Source organism: Propithecus coquereli, unplaced genomic scaffold (genome assembly GCF_000956105.1).
Source record: "Propithecus coquereli isolate 6110/MARCELLA unplaced genomic scaffold, Pcoq_1.0 Scaffold83, whole genome shotgun sequence".
NCBI classification, from domain to species: Eukaryota; Metazoa; Chordata; class Mammalia; order Primates; family Indriidae; genus Propithecus; species Propithecus coquereli.
Window position 1 is genome coordinate 7,034,970 of NW_012154507.1, and position 18,031 is coordinate 7,053,000.

Below are 18,031 nucleotides of genomic sequence, written 5' to 3' on the forward strand. Positions count from 1 at the left end.
GTGGTGTTGTGATCTAAGCAATGGGATGAGCTAGATAATAGCTGGTTGAGCTTGGGCACAGCCAGGAAGTGAAGTTTATAAGTCTAGCTCCAGATGGTGATTCCATAGTTATGTGTGTCTCTCACTGCTGTGCAAGCAGAGATCATAATTTGTACAAGTCTTCCAGGACAACACACAGAAGAGATTTTTATAGATTTGCTTTGTGTTCCATCCTTTGGGTAGGCTGCAGCAAATCTTCTTTACGGAACTGCCCCAAATCACTGTAATGCAGCAGCAAAGTATTTATTGATAGCATTTCATCAAGCATTTATATGACTTTCCTAACATTTGTCCTGGCAGGGTTGAGCCTGTGCCTTAAGAACGTTTCATCTAATATGAGGCGTGAGTCAGCCCTTCCACCCACATTCCCTGCTGTGTTCCTGGCCATCTCTGCTTTTTCTGTCTTTTGCCCGTCTTTCCCCAGCTCCTCCAGTTGTTGGTGGCAATCATGCAATTCTTTCCACTCAAACATTCTTCCACGCACTCTAAAATGTGACTCTGCGCCCGCAGGCTGGCTCGGTTTGAGTAGAGAAAAAGAGAGCAGGGGCAGGATTCAAATGGGGTATGTCAAGAGGCCACCCGAGTTCATCTCTCCCTCTGCCTCTATGAGAGTAGCTGTCCCTTAAATCTTAGACCACAGCATTTTAGGGCTGGAGAGAACACTGCCATTTTACTGATGAGCCAATTGAGGCCCCAAGAGGGCTTTAGCTTAATTGAAGTCTTACAGACAATGGCAGAGGAGGGTGCTAAGACTGTAGCACCAAGGGGTGGGATTCCAGGAGGCTTCAGTATAAGGATTTAGCCTTCACGTGGATAAGCCAGTCCAAAGGGTCTGACAAGTGGCGGGAGGCAGCAAGGAGGCATGAACAAAAGCAAGTTTCACCTGGTCGTTGGTGACAGGGGTGCCTGTGTCCTCAGCATTATTTCACTGCTCAGTACTTAGTTCGTCTTTTATCATAAGGGGCCAGGTTTGTGGTATTTTTGTCTTGCCTTTTCAAATCAATAGACCTGGTAGACTTTGAGAAAAAAGTTACTTTTAACTATGACAGGAGACTGAAAAAAATAGGTGCACCATAGGGCACAGCCTTAGAAACTGCAAGGGTCATGAATTGATATTTTATAACACTGAAGATTGCTGTAAGTTAAAATAGCAGATACTGTACCAGACTATAATCTAGAAAAGTCAGCTTGATATAACAGAAAGACCCTTGAGTCAGAGGCTGGGAAATACTGGCTCTGCCCCTCTAATCGGGTGACATTATACATAACAACCTCTGTAGTCTTTAATCACGTCATATGTAAAAGTGGTTTTACCGGAAAATACTTAAAATTCCTTTCAGTTTCAAGATTCAATTGTATTGTCTCCTGATACCTAAATGACATTGTCTGTGTCTACAAAAAAAGCTAGCTTTGTGTTTCTGTAAGATTTTACTTAATATAAATTGACACTATAAAGTTCTTCTTCCTAAGGACAAATGCTTAGTATATTTCATGGTTTTATATTCTTCTAATAAAAGGCAATTGTGTATAAATTAAACAGAAACAAAGCTCTGATGGGATTTGAGAGCGGATGAAATTAAGTCATTATTTCCATCATCTTGAGCTCTGCCATTTATAACTTTTCTGAGGCACAGTTTATTTTTAGATTGGGGGAGTATGGACTAGATTATTTTCAGCATCTTGTTAACTCTGATATTTATGATTCTAAGATGTGGAATTTTCCCCCTGAAAAGCAATAATATTAATAAGAAGAACAATAGCACAATAAAAAATAGTGAAATTCAGATAAGCGCAGAAAAATGGGTTTGGGATTACGGAGTCCTTTGTAGATTCCAAACTGATTAACAGTGCCAGGGGCATAACTCTCTCATATCTATGTGTACAATTTAATTTTTAAATTATTTTTATGGAATAAGAGAGGGCAACAACTTAATTATTAGCTATTTATTCAATTTGCCACAGCTTTGAATCATAAGATTTTTGTAATGGAAATGCTGGCATGCGCTCTACGCTACATGGCATCAACGTGCCAGCTGGATCTGCTCTCCAGAGACTTTGTCCTCATTTGATGCATCTTGCATTAGATTTCTGTCTTATAGTAGATGTTAGCATAATTCAGAAAGCCCTTCTTTCCCTGATGTAAGTCATTGAAAATGTCATTCCTTTGTTTATTGGTGAGGAAAAACTCAGGTTTGCAAAAGCCACTCATTACAAAAATAGGATCAGGCATTGTTTGGGCATAGATGATTGGTTTTTTTTGTAACAGACCTTCTTAATTCCAGGAACTGCTCTAATTGTAATTATTTTCCTTCTCTTTTGAAAAAGTGATAAATATGATTAACAGATATCTTTTCATTTACTCAGCAAATGTGCATTGAAACAGTTCCTATGGCCCAGCATTGAGCTAGATTGTGATTTGCAGTGATTGAAGATTTGTGTTTGCAACTATGTGCAGAGGCCTTGGACTAGGTGCTGAAGTCTGACTGAGGTCCCTGTTTTTAGGCAATATTATACACAGGTGGCCCAAGTGTCTTATTTTGTTGTCTGTCCTCTCTTTGGTTATGTCAGAACTTAGTCTGTGTTCTCTTGGTGTCAATAAGATGCTAATAGTGAAGACCAGAAATTTTCTTCAAAAGTTAAAAGCAAAACGAGCCACTACCACCACCACCAACAAAGAGAGTGTTAGGCATGTGTTTATGATGTCATGAGAAATTGGAAACACACCTACCAGTGGTCATGTAAAATGATGGAACCTTTCTGGAATTACATAAGATAATAAGCACCAAGAACTATAATAATGTGCTTTTGGCTAACCAATCCCACTCTCAGATTTTCTGCCATGTGAATAATGATGGATATACACAAAGATGTGTATATAGGGCAGTCTTTTGAAACAGTGAAATACATATATACACACACACACACACACACACACAGACAAATTGAGCATGCCTAATCCAAAAATTCAAAGTCCAAAATGCTCCAAAATCTGAATCTTTTTGAGTGCCAACATGATGCACAAAGCAAAAATTTTGGATTTTCGGATTTGGGACGCTCAACTGGTATAGCTCAAATATTCCAAAATCAAAAAAAGAATCTGAAATCCAAAACACTTCTGGTCCTAAGCATTTCAGATAAGGGATACTCAACCTATATAAACAAGCAAAATAATTTGACAGTGTATTAGTGGACAAATTATGCTATAACTGTGTAATCAAAGACTACATAGCAATTAAACTGTGCTGTAGAAGAATACTTACTGTTATAATTTTACTAAGGCTAAAAGAGCGATCTTTCAAAAAATATATGTACATGTGCAAGAAATACTCATTTAAAATTAGAGAATTGGCATGTCCCTCACATCAGCCCATTGACGCAGGGAAAGGAGACTAACGAGGAGAAAATTGGGGCAAGAACAAGATTGGGATCAGGACAGCTCAGTTTCAGAGATGACGAACTGGATAACGTCATTACACATTTGCCACAAATCTTACCTGTTACAGCAGTGAGGTGGAGGAGATCTGCTGCGGGATTGAGGGCTGTTGGATTCTTCCTGCCTTTGCTCCAAGAGGCGCCCAACGGGTACCTGCCCCTGGCCAGATGGCTTTGGGCTACAGGAGCTCCTGGGACAGGAGCTGCTAGGCAGGGACAGTGGCCTTGCTCCATGGATCTCCTGTTGCTTTCCCTCCCTCCAGATGAGGAAACTAAGTGTTCATGAGGTTAAGTATTCCAAACCTGGGCATGAACTGAGGGTCCAGGTCCGGATCCATTTGATTCCAAAGCCTAGACTCTGTCCGTGAAGCCCTGCTGCCCAGGAAAGTGTTACTGTCTAGATGAGTAGACAGTATGAGTTGCACTAAATGCATAGGAGAAAGGGTTCTGTGAAAGTTGTGCCAATAAACAATCTGATATTCTGTGTTCCCCCAAGTGCCATTTTAAAAAAAGAAATAAGAAAGTTGTGCCAAGAAGTTACTTGGAAGAAATGAGTTAATTGTGAATCTCTTCCTTCTTCCCAAAAATGACTCAGGATGCAGGGGTCATCTGGTTGACCATCCTATGAAAAGGTTGGGAAAACAACCATATGATCATTATCAATTCAAACTCTCTTTCCTGTTGATTGATCTTCATTGATCTTTCCTGTTGATTGATCTTCTGCAGTAGGGCTTAGAGAGACCATCTAGTCAGACCAGTAAGCCCTGGGGTTGCCAGGCCACACTCACCCACCATATTTGGCACCTTTGGTGGGTGCTGACCTTCCCCTCCAAGCCTTGCTCCCAGCCAGGGCTACTCAAAGCCATCCCATTACCTTTGTGTCCAGAAGCCCCTGCGTTCCTGCAAGAGGCATCATTCAGATGGCTGAGAATATGGAGACTGCTCCTAAAATTCCGTCACTGCGCCAGGGAGCACCTGAAAGATCCGATTGAAATCTACATCTTGCGCTGAGATTCCAGGAGAGGGGAGGAGTTGGGGAGCGAGGTGCTAATGCCCCCCGCCCAACCAAGCTACTGCCTTGGAAAGGGCTTTGCACACAGAAGCATGGGGTGATGAGGCTGGGGGTGTCTGGGAAGCAAAAGGAACGGCAGATAACGTCAGAAGGCTTTTGCTGATGTCTTTTTTATGCTGTTCATTCTCTCTTGACCTCTCTTTTCCCCTCCCCTCCTTGGGATACCCTCCTCCCCACTCCTTTCTTTGCTCTACCACCCTGAATTGCCTCTACCCCCACCCTCCTCCTTGATCTCCCACTTCACTCTTCCCCTGGCTCTTCATCCTCCTCCCCCATCTGTTTCTCTTGCTTCCCTTCCCCCTCCCTCTATAGGCCACTAGGTCTCTACCATCCCCTACGCCACCCCCTTCTCTCCCTCTCTTGGTCTCAGTCTGCCTGTGTCTGCCTCCTTCAGCCCCTGTCTGTATCTCTAGGTCTCTCTCTCTTGGTCTTGGCCTCCCCTTTGATTCTTTCTCTTCCCTTTTCTTTCCTTTGGAATCAGGTGTGGGTTTGCGCTTTCACTGTGAGATCCCTGTGTAATGGCGCGTTCGGAATAGTCGCGGAGGTGGATATGCAGTGGAGCTGGGTGGTGCTCATCTGCTGCCTGACTGCCTTTTCCCAGGAAAGTTTCTTGTGGGGGGCTTGACTTGAGGTTTGCACATGCTTCATTCTTGACCACTTTTTATTTTCAAACGGATCTCAGCAATCCTGTGAACTTGGCAGAAATGTGGTATGAAAGGCCTGCTGGCCTTACCCCACCCCAGCCCCCTTCCATGCTGAGGTTCTTCGGTTGGGGCGGTGTCTCTGGGAATGATTCCTCAGGCTCACTAAACGGGTCAGGAAGAGAAGTAGAAAGCAAAGTTCTATATTAGCAATTCCAAAATGAGAATATCAGCACCACAAGGGCAGGCCTTTCTTCCTCATCTTTGAAATAGCCTTAGGTCATTTTGGGGAACAGGGAAGCTTGACTGAAAAGATTATATAATATCCATTTTATCCCTCAACATGTACAGCATAATGCTGTGCACATGGCAGGTGTTCAGGAAATGCAGGTTAAATGAATCTGCCTAACACTGGAGGGCATCTTTGAAAATCTCCTTTAACTTCCCACGTATGCGCTATGAGGGCTACTTCATTCTGGGCTCTAAACTTGTGCTTTTGCAAAGAAAGCATTCGATTGAATAAATAGTATTTAGGCTTTTGACTAACTATTTCAGCTTCCCTTACATCTTCATTGCTTTGCCTTTGGCTGTCCCTGCAGTGTTTTAGGAGAGCTGAGAGTTCCAATCTGCATCTCATAGGTGGCTGTGTCAGTTTTAGGAGAGAGTGAAAAGTATAGTCTGTATCACTTAGTGTGGAGTTGAGGAAGATGTGTTTCGCCCTCCACACTGCTGCTGGGAAGAGGGAATTGGGAAAGGAATGAGGCGGGCAGGTGTTGTTTGTTTGCCCCGCCTGACATTATATTTTAATTTTCTTTTTATTATATGTGCAAGACCTCTGGCCAAAAGTCATACATGTGCATGGTGGTTCATCCAGATTTGGAAGAGTTTCTCTTCTTGGGAAAGATGAGATGTGGAGTGAAAAATGTGGTGTCTGAGCATGCAGACTTTATTAATTTCTAAGTCCAGAAGGGATAATATTTTCCTCATCTTTTGAACTCCCCATCAGACTTTTTCCCACCTGCTCTGTAGAGACTGTCACTCACTTCCATATTCCTACAGCAATCTTTAGGGGACTGAAGCATGGTTTCTCTGTTGCCCCCTGCTCATAACCAAACATTTGTTTTACAAAACCTAGACCATCTAAACAAGGTCAGGTAGGACTGCCTGAAAGCCACCTTCCTCTGAGTGGTGTATCTTATGATAAGCTCCCTGGGGATGGGGCGCCAGACTCCTTCAGGCCCGCCGGGATTGTCTGCTTTCCTCCAAAGCCCATTTCTGTTTTTATGTAGTGATGCCAATAGGAGAAGTAGGAAATGGGAAAGAAGGGAAAATGACTCAGACGCTTGACAATCAGTCAGAATCATAACTGCACTTTCAAGGAACTCAGCCACCAAAGGAACTGCAGTCCTTTATACTTGTCTCCCTGGCATTCCCCACCCCTCCTAGGAGCAGTTACTCACCCCTGTGTTGAAGGAAGCTATGTGACGTCAGCAATTTCATTTCTTAATAAGCCAAATAACCCCTTATTATCTAACATGGATAAAATTGTTCCAGAAGGAAACCCTGGAAATATATATGTTCCATCTGGATGCGCTTGTAAAGGAAATAAACTTTGCCCCAGGGCTGCAGTTTTGCATTTCTTCCCTTTGGCCTGGTAAGAAAGGAGCAAGGCATTCTTTAACTTGAGTATGTGAGTGTCCTGAAATCCCGCTGTTTGGTGGACCGCTGCTGCTGGGTGCTAGAGCCCTGGCAGAGGCTGGCGAGAAGAATCAGAGTTTTCAAATGCGTGACACAGCAGTGGCTGCCGACCAGGAATGTTCTCTGTGGACGTTCTTACTCTTCCCATCTCTCTTTCCCTCTTATTATGTAAGTGCAATGAGCCAGATGCTCTAAGTAGGAGGGGAATGTGTGAATGTGTGTGTGTAATTCTAAGAGGTAACTGTTTTTAAATGGTGTGATTAGTCTAATTCTTTCTTGGTCACATGGATGGTTTAGAAAATTCAGTGATGAGGAAACCTTAATAACCCATTTCCTTTGTGTGTGCTAATATCTTTTTTCCGAAAAGATTATACAGTTTAATAGACTTATCTAGAAATTGACTTGGTCATGTATGTATATTCTGTGAAAGATATTAAGTTAAAGTTTGCTTATGTTTAAGTTAAAATTTGGTTATTTTAATGAAATGAGATAAAATAAATTTTTTAAAAAGTTCCTGGCAAAGCATAAATAAAAAAGTAAATAAACCAACAGGGTCCCTGTTGGCTCACAGTCTGTTACCTTTCATCACTTAGAAAAAGAGCCCTTTGGATCCCCCGCTGCTTCCTGTGCCACATGGGATAGTTAATCGTAAATAACTAGGGAATCGTTTCATCCACAGGTAGGTTTGGGATTAGATCACAGTGGGTTTTTTTAAGATGGTTGCTTTCTGCCGCTACTTCTCCTCCTCCGAGGACATGTGGCTGCAATAGCTCCTTTGCTACTTCCATCCCCAGGACTCGACTCTGATCCCACACTGGGAAAATCCCCACCTTCCATTTTCTGAGGTTGCAAGTTTTCCTTTTAATTTTTTCTAAAACCCCATCGTCACTAAATGGTGTATCTTGTTGTCTGCCACTGAAGTTTAAGAATATGTAATAAATTAAGGATAGTTCTGCATTGCCTCTTATCTGACTAGTATCTGTGGGTGTCAGCTGCCAACAAGTAGCTCGGGTGTCTGGGCCGCTCCTGAATACTCACAAGCTGACACACTCTCTTCTGATAAAAGGTACCTTCAAATATGCATGCGATTTTCAATACAAACTTTGTATGCTTAAACACTTCCCGCAAGAGAATCTCTCGACCTAATAAAATGACTTGGCTGGGACTTTTAAAAAGCTGGATGTAAATATCGCTAGAAATTATATGGCTAGCATAAATACTTCACTCTGAGCTTCGCCGAGCATTTTCCGAATGCTTCTGGGCCACATTTGTGAATAAAATGAAATCTGAGCTTGCGGACAAAAGGCATGGGGTGGGGGGAGGTGGTGAGTTGAACAGGGTCACCAGTCCTCCCAGGGACACTGGAAAGTAGCGGCTAGCCCCTAACATGGTTTCAATGGTGATAAAGGAAGAGTTTTGCTCTTTTAGTTCTTATCTAATTAACCACCCTCATTTTGATGATATGTGTACATATCTCATTTAAACATCTACATGTCTAAGTTCAGACATATCTGGCTAAGACTTATATTCAATCAAAACACATATTTTCTCCGGAGAGACAATATGTCTATGTGGACAATAAGACACTAGAAATCAAAACATTGTCAGTCTTTTGTATTTTAATAGAATATTTTATTCTAATACTGTGCAAGGTGCTAAGAAAAAAATCTATATCTGAGATGACATTTGAATAGAGTGAAGTATGTATTGTATTGCTTTAAAGCTATCCATTGTAGAAAAGGGTTAGTTTGTAATGGTGGTGGTGGTGGCGGTGGCGGTGGTGAAGGTGGTGAATGTTGAACCTGAGAACTGCTACGTCAAAATGCTGACATCCTTCTTTCAGGTCAAGAGATGACTCTCCCCTCATGCACATTCCTTTTTATTTTGTATAACACTGGTGCTCAAGAAGAGAAAAAAACATAATACACCATTTTTCTTACTGTGGTTTTACACTTGCTATTTTATTCCACAGCTTTTAATTTTATAATGAGGTCTTGATGCCAGGTGTCATGTAAGTGACTAGCTGTCATTGATTAGAATCTACTGTGTCAGTTTCTTTGTTCTGTCATCCTGCTTGTCTGATAGATCAGAAAGTGGAGTGGTTAACAAAGGAGTCATTGAGGTAAGGGAAGGTGTTTCAGACTAATTGGTGTGGATGCTAACTTTTCAGTGCTGATACGGTGTCCATTTTCTTACCATTTTCCAAGACTTCCTCCAAGGTGTCTCTTTGTTAGTATGGTCTCCCCACTCCCTCTTGCGCCCCAACCCCTGCAAAACACCAGCTTAATAAACAGAAGAGCAGATATGACCCCTGACCTTCTCCTGATCTTAATTCTGAACTGTTGAGTTGAATCCCTCGCTGCCGTCATCGGATCTCTCCTATCAGAGGCAGATGTATTCTCCAGGTTCTGTAAGTCATTTGGAATAAGAAATCGTGCTCCATATGTGGCCTGATGGTTCATACACACCCACGGCTACCACAGCTGGCAAACAGTGGTGGTTTATTTTGGGGCTGGTATAAGAGCCTGTGTCTGACGGCTGTGAGCGTCAGCCGAGAGCTGAGATTCTCATGTAATGTGGCCTCACCTCTTGTCTCCTTGCCCAGACTGCTCACTAGAAGCTCAGCCCAAATATGTCAGAGGTGGGAAGCGTTATGGACGAAGGTCCTTGCCCGAGTTTCAAGAATCGGTGGAGGAGTTTGCAGAGGTGACAGTGATTGAGCCACTGGATGAAGAAGCGCGGCCTTCACACATCCCAGCCAGCGAGCGCAGTGAGGTAAGAAGCTGGACGGGCGCCGTCATTTGGATCCCGAGTGTGAGCGCCCACGTCAGGAGAACTGACGGGAGTCCATGGCATGACGCGGCTTTGCTCAGTTACCAGCTCCTCGCTAATCTTATTACTTGCCTTTTGGACATACGTGGCTAATCTTAAATGTTTTCACCTCTGTTTCTGCTTTCGTGGAGCTGACTTTTCTGTGCATGTTTCGTGTGTACACATTTAGAATTCAAGTATTTTTATATTATCTGGGGTCTGCTACCTGTAGCTCTTCTTGGAAATATCTCTCTCCTCCATGGCACTGTCATGTGTAGTGTTTTTTTTTTTTTTTTTTTTGAGACAGAGTCTCACTGTGTTGCCCGGGCTAGAGTGAGTTCCGTGGCGTCAGCCTAGCTCACAGCAACCTCACACTCCTGGGCTCAAGCGATCCTCCTGCCTCAGCCTCCTGAGTAGCTGGGACTACAGGCATGCGCCACCGTGCCCGGCGTCCAATTAATTTCTTTCTAATTTTAGTAGAGACGGGGTCTCGCTCTTGCCCAGGCTGGTTTTGAACTCCTGAGCTCAAACAGTCCACCCGCCTCGGCCTCCCAGAAAGCTAGGATTACAGGCGTGAGCCACCGCACCCAGCCTGTCATGTGTAGTTTTTACAAAGCTAACCGACCCCTCCTCTCCCCACCCTGCCCCCAGTCCCAAACCATAAAACAGCATCAGTGATAGGTAGGAAATGAAAGCAATGCGTCTAGGCATTTTGAGAGCCAGCATCTTATCTTTTGTGGTAAAGCAGCTCAAACACTTGATTCCTGCCTCAAGACACCAAGCAGGGGTGCTTGCACAGTGCTCAGCAGCTGCCACGGTTCTGCTTACTGGTTCTGTTGCACCCGGGCATGTCTCGCTCTCCAGCGTTTGGAGGTTCGCCTGCCTCCCTCATCTCCCTTCTTTTCATTGCACACGTTGCCGTAATCTACCAATAAAGGAGGAGCATTAACATTTTCTTTATTCTTTCTTTACGGCTCATTTACCAGCATCCCATTTATAGAACATGATTGAAAATGCCATGCTGAGCAAGCTCTAAATATTTCTTGCAAATCCCAGCTCAGACTGGAGCTGCAGATACTAATATAAACCAGAAAGGAGACAAAGCATTTCAACTTTCAGAAAGTGGTCTGTAGATTGTAGGTTGATTTGGGTGTGCGTGTATGCACACATATGTGTTCACTGCTGTCTAACGTCTATGTTCAGCTTACTGTAATCTGCAGGAAGCTTACTCCCAATAATGTCCTCTGCAGTCAGACATTTAGCATCCTCAACTTTCCAGAAGACCCACAAACTCAAAGGTAACTAGAAAGAGCCCGTGTGTGGAGCAGAAATGCAACTGGCAATAAGTAGTGAAATTCACAAGAACACATGACTGGTCTGTTAATCAGAAGTCTGCATCATTTCTTTAAAACAAGTGATACTTGTCCTCACACCAGAAGTGAAAGAGCAGTAGCAGAAATGTTATTGAGAAGAGAAAGAGTACAAACAACTAGAAGAGAGAAAAACCACAAAGGTAGCGTAATAGTATGTGAGTTAAGAAGTGATGGCCGAAAACAGGAAAAGCCATGAAAAGGAGAAGGAAAACACTGCCTAGAACATCACAGAACCAGGAGGCTGCTCAGTCTGGGCCAGAGACTACTTCCCATCTTAGGTGCAGTTTCAGTGGTCCCTCCCCTTTCTTGGGTCCCTTTGAGAATTTAGATAGGGACCTTTCCCCAGTAAAACACATATACTCACATGCACGAAAATTTTATATATACAATTTCAGGAAGGCAATTAATGGGCATGCTTCAGTTAGTACAGCATTCATCATCTTTATCTTGCTGTCAGTAAGGGTATCATTTTATTACATCGTCTGTTTTGTAACCCTGAGTAGTATGGAATGTATTTGAGGCACTTCTCTGTGAAAAAATGGTTAAAACATTTCAACACATTAGGGAGTAAGTTTTTGTTATGTGGAAAACACTTTTACATCTAATATCTCATTTCTCCAACTATTTTCAGTCCCGAAGGTATTATTTGGTGCTAAGAAATTAAATGATTACTTATTTTTTGATATGATAGTTTCTAGTCCCCACCTGGAAATACCCAGAAAGTTCTTAGGCAGGTCTGACTTGTTACTGACAACATATTTTCTTATATCCTTGGTATATCTTAATCTGCTGATGTCCAGGAAAGTTTACTGTTTAAAAAGTGGGACTTTGGTTTCATGTGTAAATAAAGATAAGAACTGAGGCCTGGGTCCAGGCAAAATCTTATAGCCTGTGTCTCAGTAAAAGGATATATTGGGAGAATCATTTCACCCTTGATGTGCTACCACTTCCCATAGATCCTCCAGAAACCCCTTAGACGTGACCTCTTGATGCTATATATGGAAGCCATAGTGTGCAACACCCTCCATCAGCACAGCTGCAAACAGAGGCTCGGAGAGGGTCATGTCTCTGGACTTCTGTCCTCAGCAAGGACTCCTACTGACTCAACTTTGATATTATTATATTTACACCAGAACAAGGCCTACAGGAGAACCGGGTGGCACCTTTTTACCCTGCCTTTTTTTTAATTGCCAAAAGTGGACTGAAACCAAAGGTCATCTAGCTGCTTTCTTGCGTAAAAATGAAGTGTTTTGTAAGCTGAACTGAGCCTGTCAGTTTTCAAATCATTTCTATCTTTTCAAAAAAAATTAATAGCTTCACATGTGACATTTTTAATGTTCCTGATGACCGTTAAAAGGGCAAAGCCCAGCTTTGTGCAGCAACCACGGTTGAGGATCATACTCGCTGCCTTCACTGATGCGTGTACAGTGGTCCTGCGGTATGGTCTTGTCAGCGTGCCAGTCTCGTTACATACCATTGTGTCAAGATGGCATTCCTGTTTCCTGGCCAGTTTCCGTATTTACCTCGGCAATTGAGGGCTACTCTGTTGGCCAACGGGCAGCATGGGCTTGCTCCAAAACCCCCTGTCCCTTCTGCAGAAGCTGTCTAGGTCTCCTAGGAGACCCAGGTAATCTCCCCTCTTCTAGGGTGGCCTCCAGCTGGGGAGGGGAGGGACCAAAAAATTTCTCAGTGACCTATGGGATTTATTTACTCTTACAAGGACTTCTGAATCTGTCAGGAGTTCTTTATTGGATTGTTGGCTTCTTTTTTTCTCCCTTTTGGTTGCCCGAGGTTCTCTGGTCTCCTTTCGTTGGGGGTGTTAAGAATTTATTCCTCGGGTTCATACTTCATCTTGGTGCCACCAGGCCATATGGAAGGAGGGTGTGGGGCTGGGCCTCCCCTGATGTGAATATTTTGTAAGGAGTAGTCAGATGGGAAGCTGCAGACAGGCCGCCTTAGTTCCAATTCTGCCTCTCCTTTGACTCCTGAATCCTGGCTTCGAGGAAGGTGAGATTCTTGGCTTGCCTTTGGCCTGCAGTTTCTGCTGCTCTCAGACATGTCTGATTTTTCCTAAAGTGACTTTAGAATTTTTTAATGAAGACAATAAAAGGGCCTGAACCTGTCATAAATTAAACAAAGGGGAAGTCTGTTGCTACCCAACAAGAGACTAATTTTAGCTCTATGTTGAAACAAAGAATAATTTTATTTTTCTGAGGACTTGTGGAGGGGTGGGCCGTGGAATGAAACAGTGTCACAAGGACCTATAAAAGCTGATGGGGGGAGGGGGTGGGGTGCTCACTTCCTTCTAGGAACTCATCCTATGAGGGGATAAGTGAGCAAACAGTCATCTGAAAAGATAAAATAATAATTTCTCCCCTCTTTCCCTCTAAGGTTATTCAGTAGTAGGGGAGGCTGCCACGGTCAACAAGAATTCATTCCCAGGCTGGGTTAGAGGTTCATGATTTTTTTTTTCTGAATCCTTATTTGGGAGCCTTTCTCCCATAAGCATAACCAAAATTATAGGTCATTCTCGGTGACTACTGAGAATAATTCTCTGCAGTCTATGCATAACTCCACCCTCTCTCTCCCACTCAAGAAAACATCTAGAAATGCAGGCGAGTGAGGGTGAGGCTTTTATAGAGATTGCTTTGAAGCAACTACATTTATATTTAATGTAAGTCCTATATGAAGCTTCAGGCTTCATTGGGTACAAGTGACTGGGAGCAGGTGACTACTCACGGTGCACCGTAGGCTGTGATGTGGTGTCACGGGTGAGGGGGGCCCACCTTGTACATATGAGGCTGCAAATGTCCCACCACCTTGGCCTTGTCCCCTGAATAGGATGCATGAAGATAGACCTTGTCATGAAGTGTTTTTGCTCATGTTTGACTTTACTTTCCATTCATATATATTAAAACCCCAACATAAATTATAAATATTTTAATAGTCTTTATCCCATTCCTGCCTCCCCACCCCCATGCTTTTGTCAGGCAATTTGATTCTTTCCTGCTGGAACAGAAAATATCTAACCTAGCTATGAAGTGTGTCTCCCCCACTAAGTTTAGTGTACAAGGCAATAAAGCCATTCTGTAGGGAAGGACTACTGGGATCTTGCTAAATTTTCAGCACTAAAATGTGTATTTCAGAATTTCACTCGGAAACCCTGAAGCAGAATGTTTTAATTCACAAGTGACAGGCGGGTTCCACTATTGGGCTACAGTGTGTGTCCAACTTCAAATTTAGTGTGTTTATCTGGCAAATGGAGCCCTTGGGAGGCTGACCTCTCATCTCGGGTGGTATTGAAAGGAAAGTGGTGAATTTTCTTTTTCCATGGGATCATTTTCACCCAAGTCAACTGAGATGGACATTCTATTCCGGATTAATCCGGACTAACAAAGGGCACTTTCTTGATTCCTGCCTAAGGTGTGATTAGCGAGAAGGTTTTGGTTGTCACTGTTTTTGCTTTTACTTCTTTAGGAAACAGCAGTGAGATTTTAGATTCAGAAGAGTAAAATTTTCTCCTTTTTATATGAATAGCTACTGAACTGACCTTGAACGTTATGCTCATGTTTCTTCCAAGGGCAGGTGCAAGAGGAAAAAACAAAGCTAAGCTAGTTCTCAATTCTATTCTCTGTTACGCAGACTTGGTAGAAAAGGCTGTGCAATTAATACAATTGGGGCAGGGCCACTTCGCCTGTGCCCTGGTTGAAAACAGGGCACACCTTGTTAACCGTTTTCCCCCACAGGGAATAAAATGGGTCTAGTAAGATTCTTATCAACAGCAAGGGGCTTTAAACAATTATTTCTTCAACCGCAGACAATGGTAGTGTAAGCCAAAACCATTGGCTTGCACATTGCAGTTTAAGTTAGAACCCGAGAGAATAGTTAAAGCTGGTTGCTGCATTACAAGCAAATCCAATCCTTGTGTTGGGACCATGGGCGTAGGAGGATGGGGGGTAGTGGTTTTTTAAAAGCTAAAAAAAAAAAAAGAAAGAAAGTGATTTTACTATCCTACATAAAACCAAACTTCCTCAAGAAGTGTGAAACTGACTTATCTTTTCCCTTATGTTCATTTCCATATATGCATAACTTTGCAGTAAAACTTGATGAATTATTCATTTACATTGTGCAGAGTCAATGTTTAATTCTGGAATAAACTTCTTAATAACTGAGAGAAGTTCTGCTCAGATCTTTTGTAGTTGAAACGTAGCTATTTTCATTACTGCCTTGTCTCATTTTTCTGTCTCGGTCTTTGACAAAGCAAGCAGTTTCATTACTGATGCCATCTATTCCCAGCAAATATGATGTCATCAGGATAGATTTTTTATTAATGGAATTCCTGTCTTCCCCTTTATATTTCTTAAGTCTTTTCAGGTCATATGGCTATTCCCAGAGATGAAACACTCATTCAGGATGCAATTGTAGATCACTTGACAGTGATACAAAGGAGCCCCTTCAAAGCTATAAGATGTCTCTTGTTCTAACATGTACTTGCAGGCTTGGGTGACCTGGGAAGTCTTCCTGACTTAATCCCAGAGGGAATTCCCTTGGAGTCCAGCCCCCAGCCCACCACCTTCCAGATCAACAATTTCTAATATTTATTTTCTAACTAGAAACTAAAACAGACAACAAATCAAAAATTAACAAAGTAATTTTAATGATGATGGGAACATTTTCCAACTATATACCATTAAATATCTTCCACATAGAAAAGTATTATTTAGTACCCATTGAGCAACTCTGAGGAACAGGAGAGGTATTTTTTTTTTAAAAAAAATCCCTTTCCTTTAAGGACCCTAAAATCCAGTGAACCAAAACCAGTCCCTAACCTTGGTTGGAGAAGAGACTTAAGGATCAAACTCTTAAATTCAGCATTTCCTTACCCTGGCAGTATTGAAGGCTTTTTGGCAATGAGCAGGACTCATCTCAATGCGTGTGCATTTAAAAATCATGTATTAATAATTCCTGTTATCCCCAGCACTTACTTGTAGCATTTAATTGCTTTTAAAGATAAAGGCACTGATTTGCATTCTAGTGGTGGCAGCTCTGGGCTGAGTAGCTTGTCCCTGAGTTCAGAATAGAGAGATTGGGAGCGGGGCTGTCATTGCCTTTGCCTTCAAGGGCGGCATAGTGGAAAATGAACCGCAGTCCCGGGAAGTGTGTCCCTGCAGAAACAATAGCCAGCCCTGCTGGGCTCACTTAGCTTCCAATACCCAGCTCAGAACCTGGACTTTATAAATATTTAGGACCATGAATAAAATATGCCATGGATGATGTATTTTTAAAAGCTTAAAAAGTTTTTATCATAAGCATTCTCCTTAAACCGATTTCTGTTTTCCTTTAGAGACTTCCTGTGCTTAGCTAAGTGTGGTGCTCAGTTTGTTGGGGGAGCTGTGTTATTCCAGTAAATTTCCTTCCTCTTCTCTCTGGTTTTGCGAGGCTTTCTCCTTACAAAAAAGAAAAAAATCTGCTTCAGGCTCTGAGGCTGCTGAGATCAGCTCAGCAACCTCTGCTGGGAAAGAATAGCCCCGTGTGTGCCCCCATAATCGTTTTAATTAGCCGTACATTCTGCGGGGCACAAAGGTCTGCGCTGGAGCAGATGGCTGGTGGGGGCGGCGGCTGGGCTATTGTGGGCAGGGGCTGCGCCAGGTCCGCAGGCTGCAGATGCTGGCTCAGCCCCGGGGCTGGAAGCCGGGGATCCTAGAGGCTCAGGCCATCTGCTCTGCAGTCCAGCAAAGCAGGTGTCCCTCCAAAGAAAGCATTCCTGAAATTGGTGCCGCCTGTGTGGCTAATGGTGTGGGGTACCCTCGTCCAGCTGTAGGACAACCCAAGAGCCAGTCACAATGGTCAGATGACATGGAGATGCATGACCCACAGAGCGGGTGTGGGGCTCCCTTTGTCTGCCGGAGGCGGGTGGGGACTGCCTTCTGTAGCAGGCAACCTCTGCTCCTCTCCCCTCTGTCTGCTCTCGATGGGGCTGTTGGCCAGGACACTTGGCACGGGCCATCCCCTGCCAGCTGTGGCTGCCCAGGGGACACTATCTGCAGAGGGAGGGACTCCAGCGGAAGCCCTGATCCTAAGCTGAATCAAAAGTTGACTGCTTCATCATAATCACCATGCTGAAAGCTGTCATTTTTAATTTTTCACCAGCTTTATGAAGATGTAATTGACAAATAAAAATTGTATATGTTACGGTACATTTTGATGTATGTATGTATGTATTGGGAGATGATTAAATCAAGCTAATTAACATACCAGAGCTGTAGTTTTTAAAGAGAGTCTCTTCTGGGTTTGTTCTCCCCCCCCCCCCCCCCCCAGCGTCATACCCTCAGTGAATTTCCAAGTCACTGGGTTTGTTCTTAAAGCTGACTCTGGCCTGTCTGCTGTTTCTTCTACTCTTGTCCTAGTTTTGAACATCCAAGTAGTAAGAAAGTAATTGTAATATTTATTTTCTTAACAAATACTTAGCACTTAGCAGGCACTATTCTAAGTGCTTTCCAAATATGAGTCACACCCTCGAAGGTAGGTATTGTTGTTCACTTACCCATGAGGAAACCGAGGGACACAGAGGTTAAGTAACCTGCCCAGGGTCACACTGCCAGTAAGTGGTGGAGCTGCAGTTGAACTCAGGGACTCTGGCTGTGGAGTCCAGACCCCTAACCACATCTCTGTTCTGGCTGAAATAATAACAACAGCTAACGTTTCCTAAGAGCCAAGCACGTGCCTCCATGTCCCATTAGGTGGGTAGGAGTGTCATCCCCACTTTGTAGATTAAAGTGAGGCACTGAGGGGTCACACAACATGGTAGAGCCAGACCTAACCCAGACAGTCTGCCTGCCGAGCCCTGTGCTTACCCACTCTACAACTGTGCCTCCTGAGTAGGGAGGAACTGAAGTTCCACAGGATGGTTTTTGTACGTATTAGTAATCCGTTCTTTCTCCAGTGAGAGGCTACATACATTTCAA

The 18,031-nt window shown here is 43.3% G+C and overlaps 1 protein-coding gene across 1 annotated transcript in view; it reads left to right on the forward strand.

Annotated features, from left to right (window-relative positions):
* Positions 1–18,031, forward strand: part of NIN (ninein (GSK3B interacting protein)) — a 95,582-nt gene that overhangs the window by 22,311 nt on the left and 55,240 nt on the right. The window contains exon 5 of the mRNA XM_012663747.1: positions 9,488–9,657. Within this exon, the coding sequence (XP_012519201.1) occupies positions 9,488–9,657 (170 nt within the window). The remainder of the gene's footprint in view (positions 1–9,487; positions 9,658–18,031) is intronic.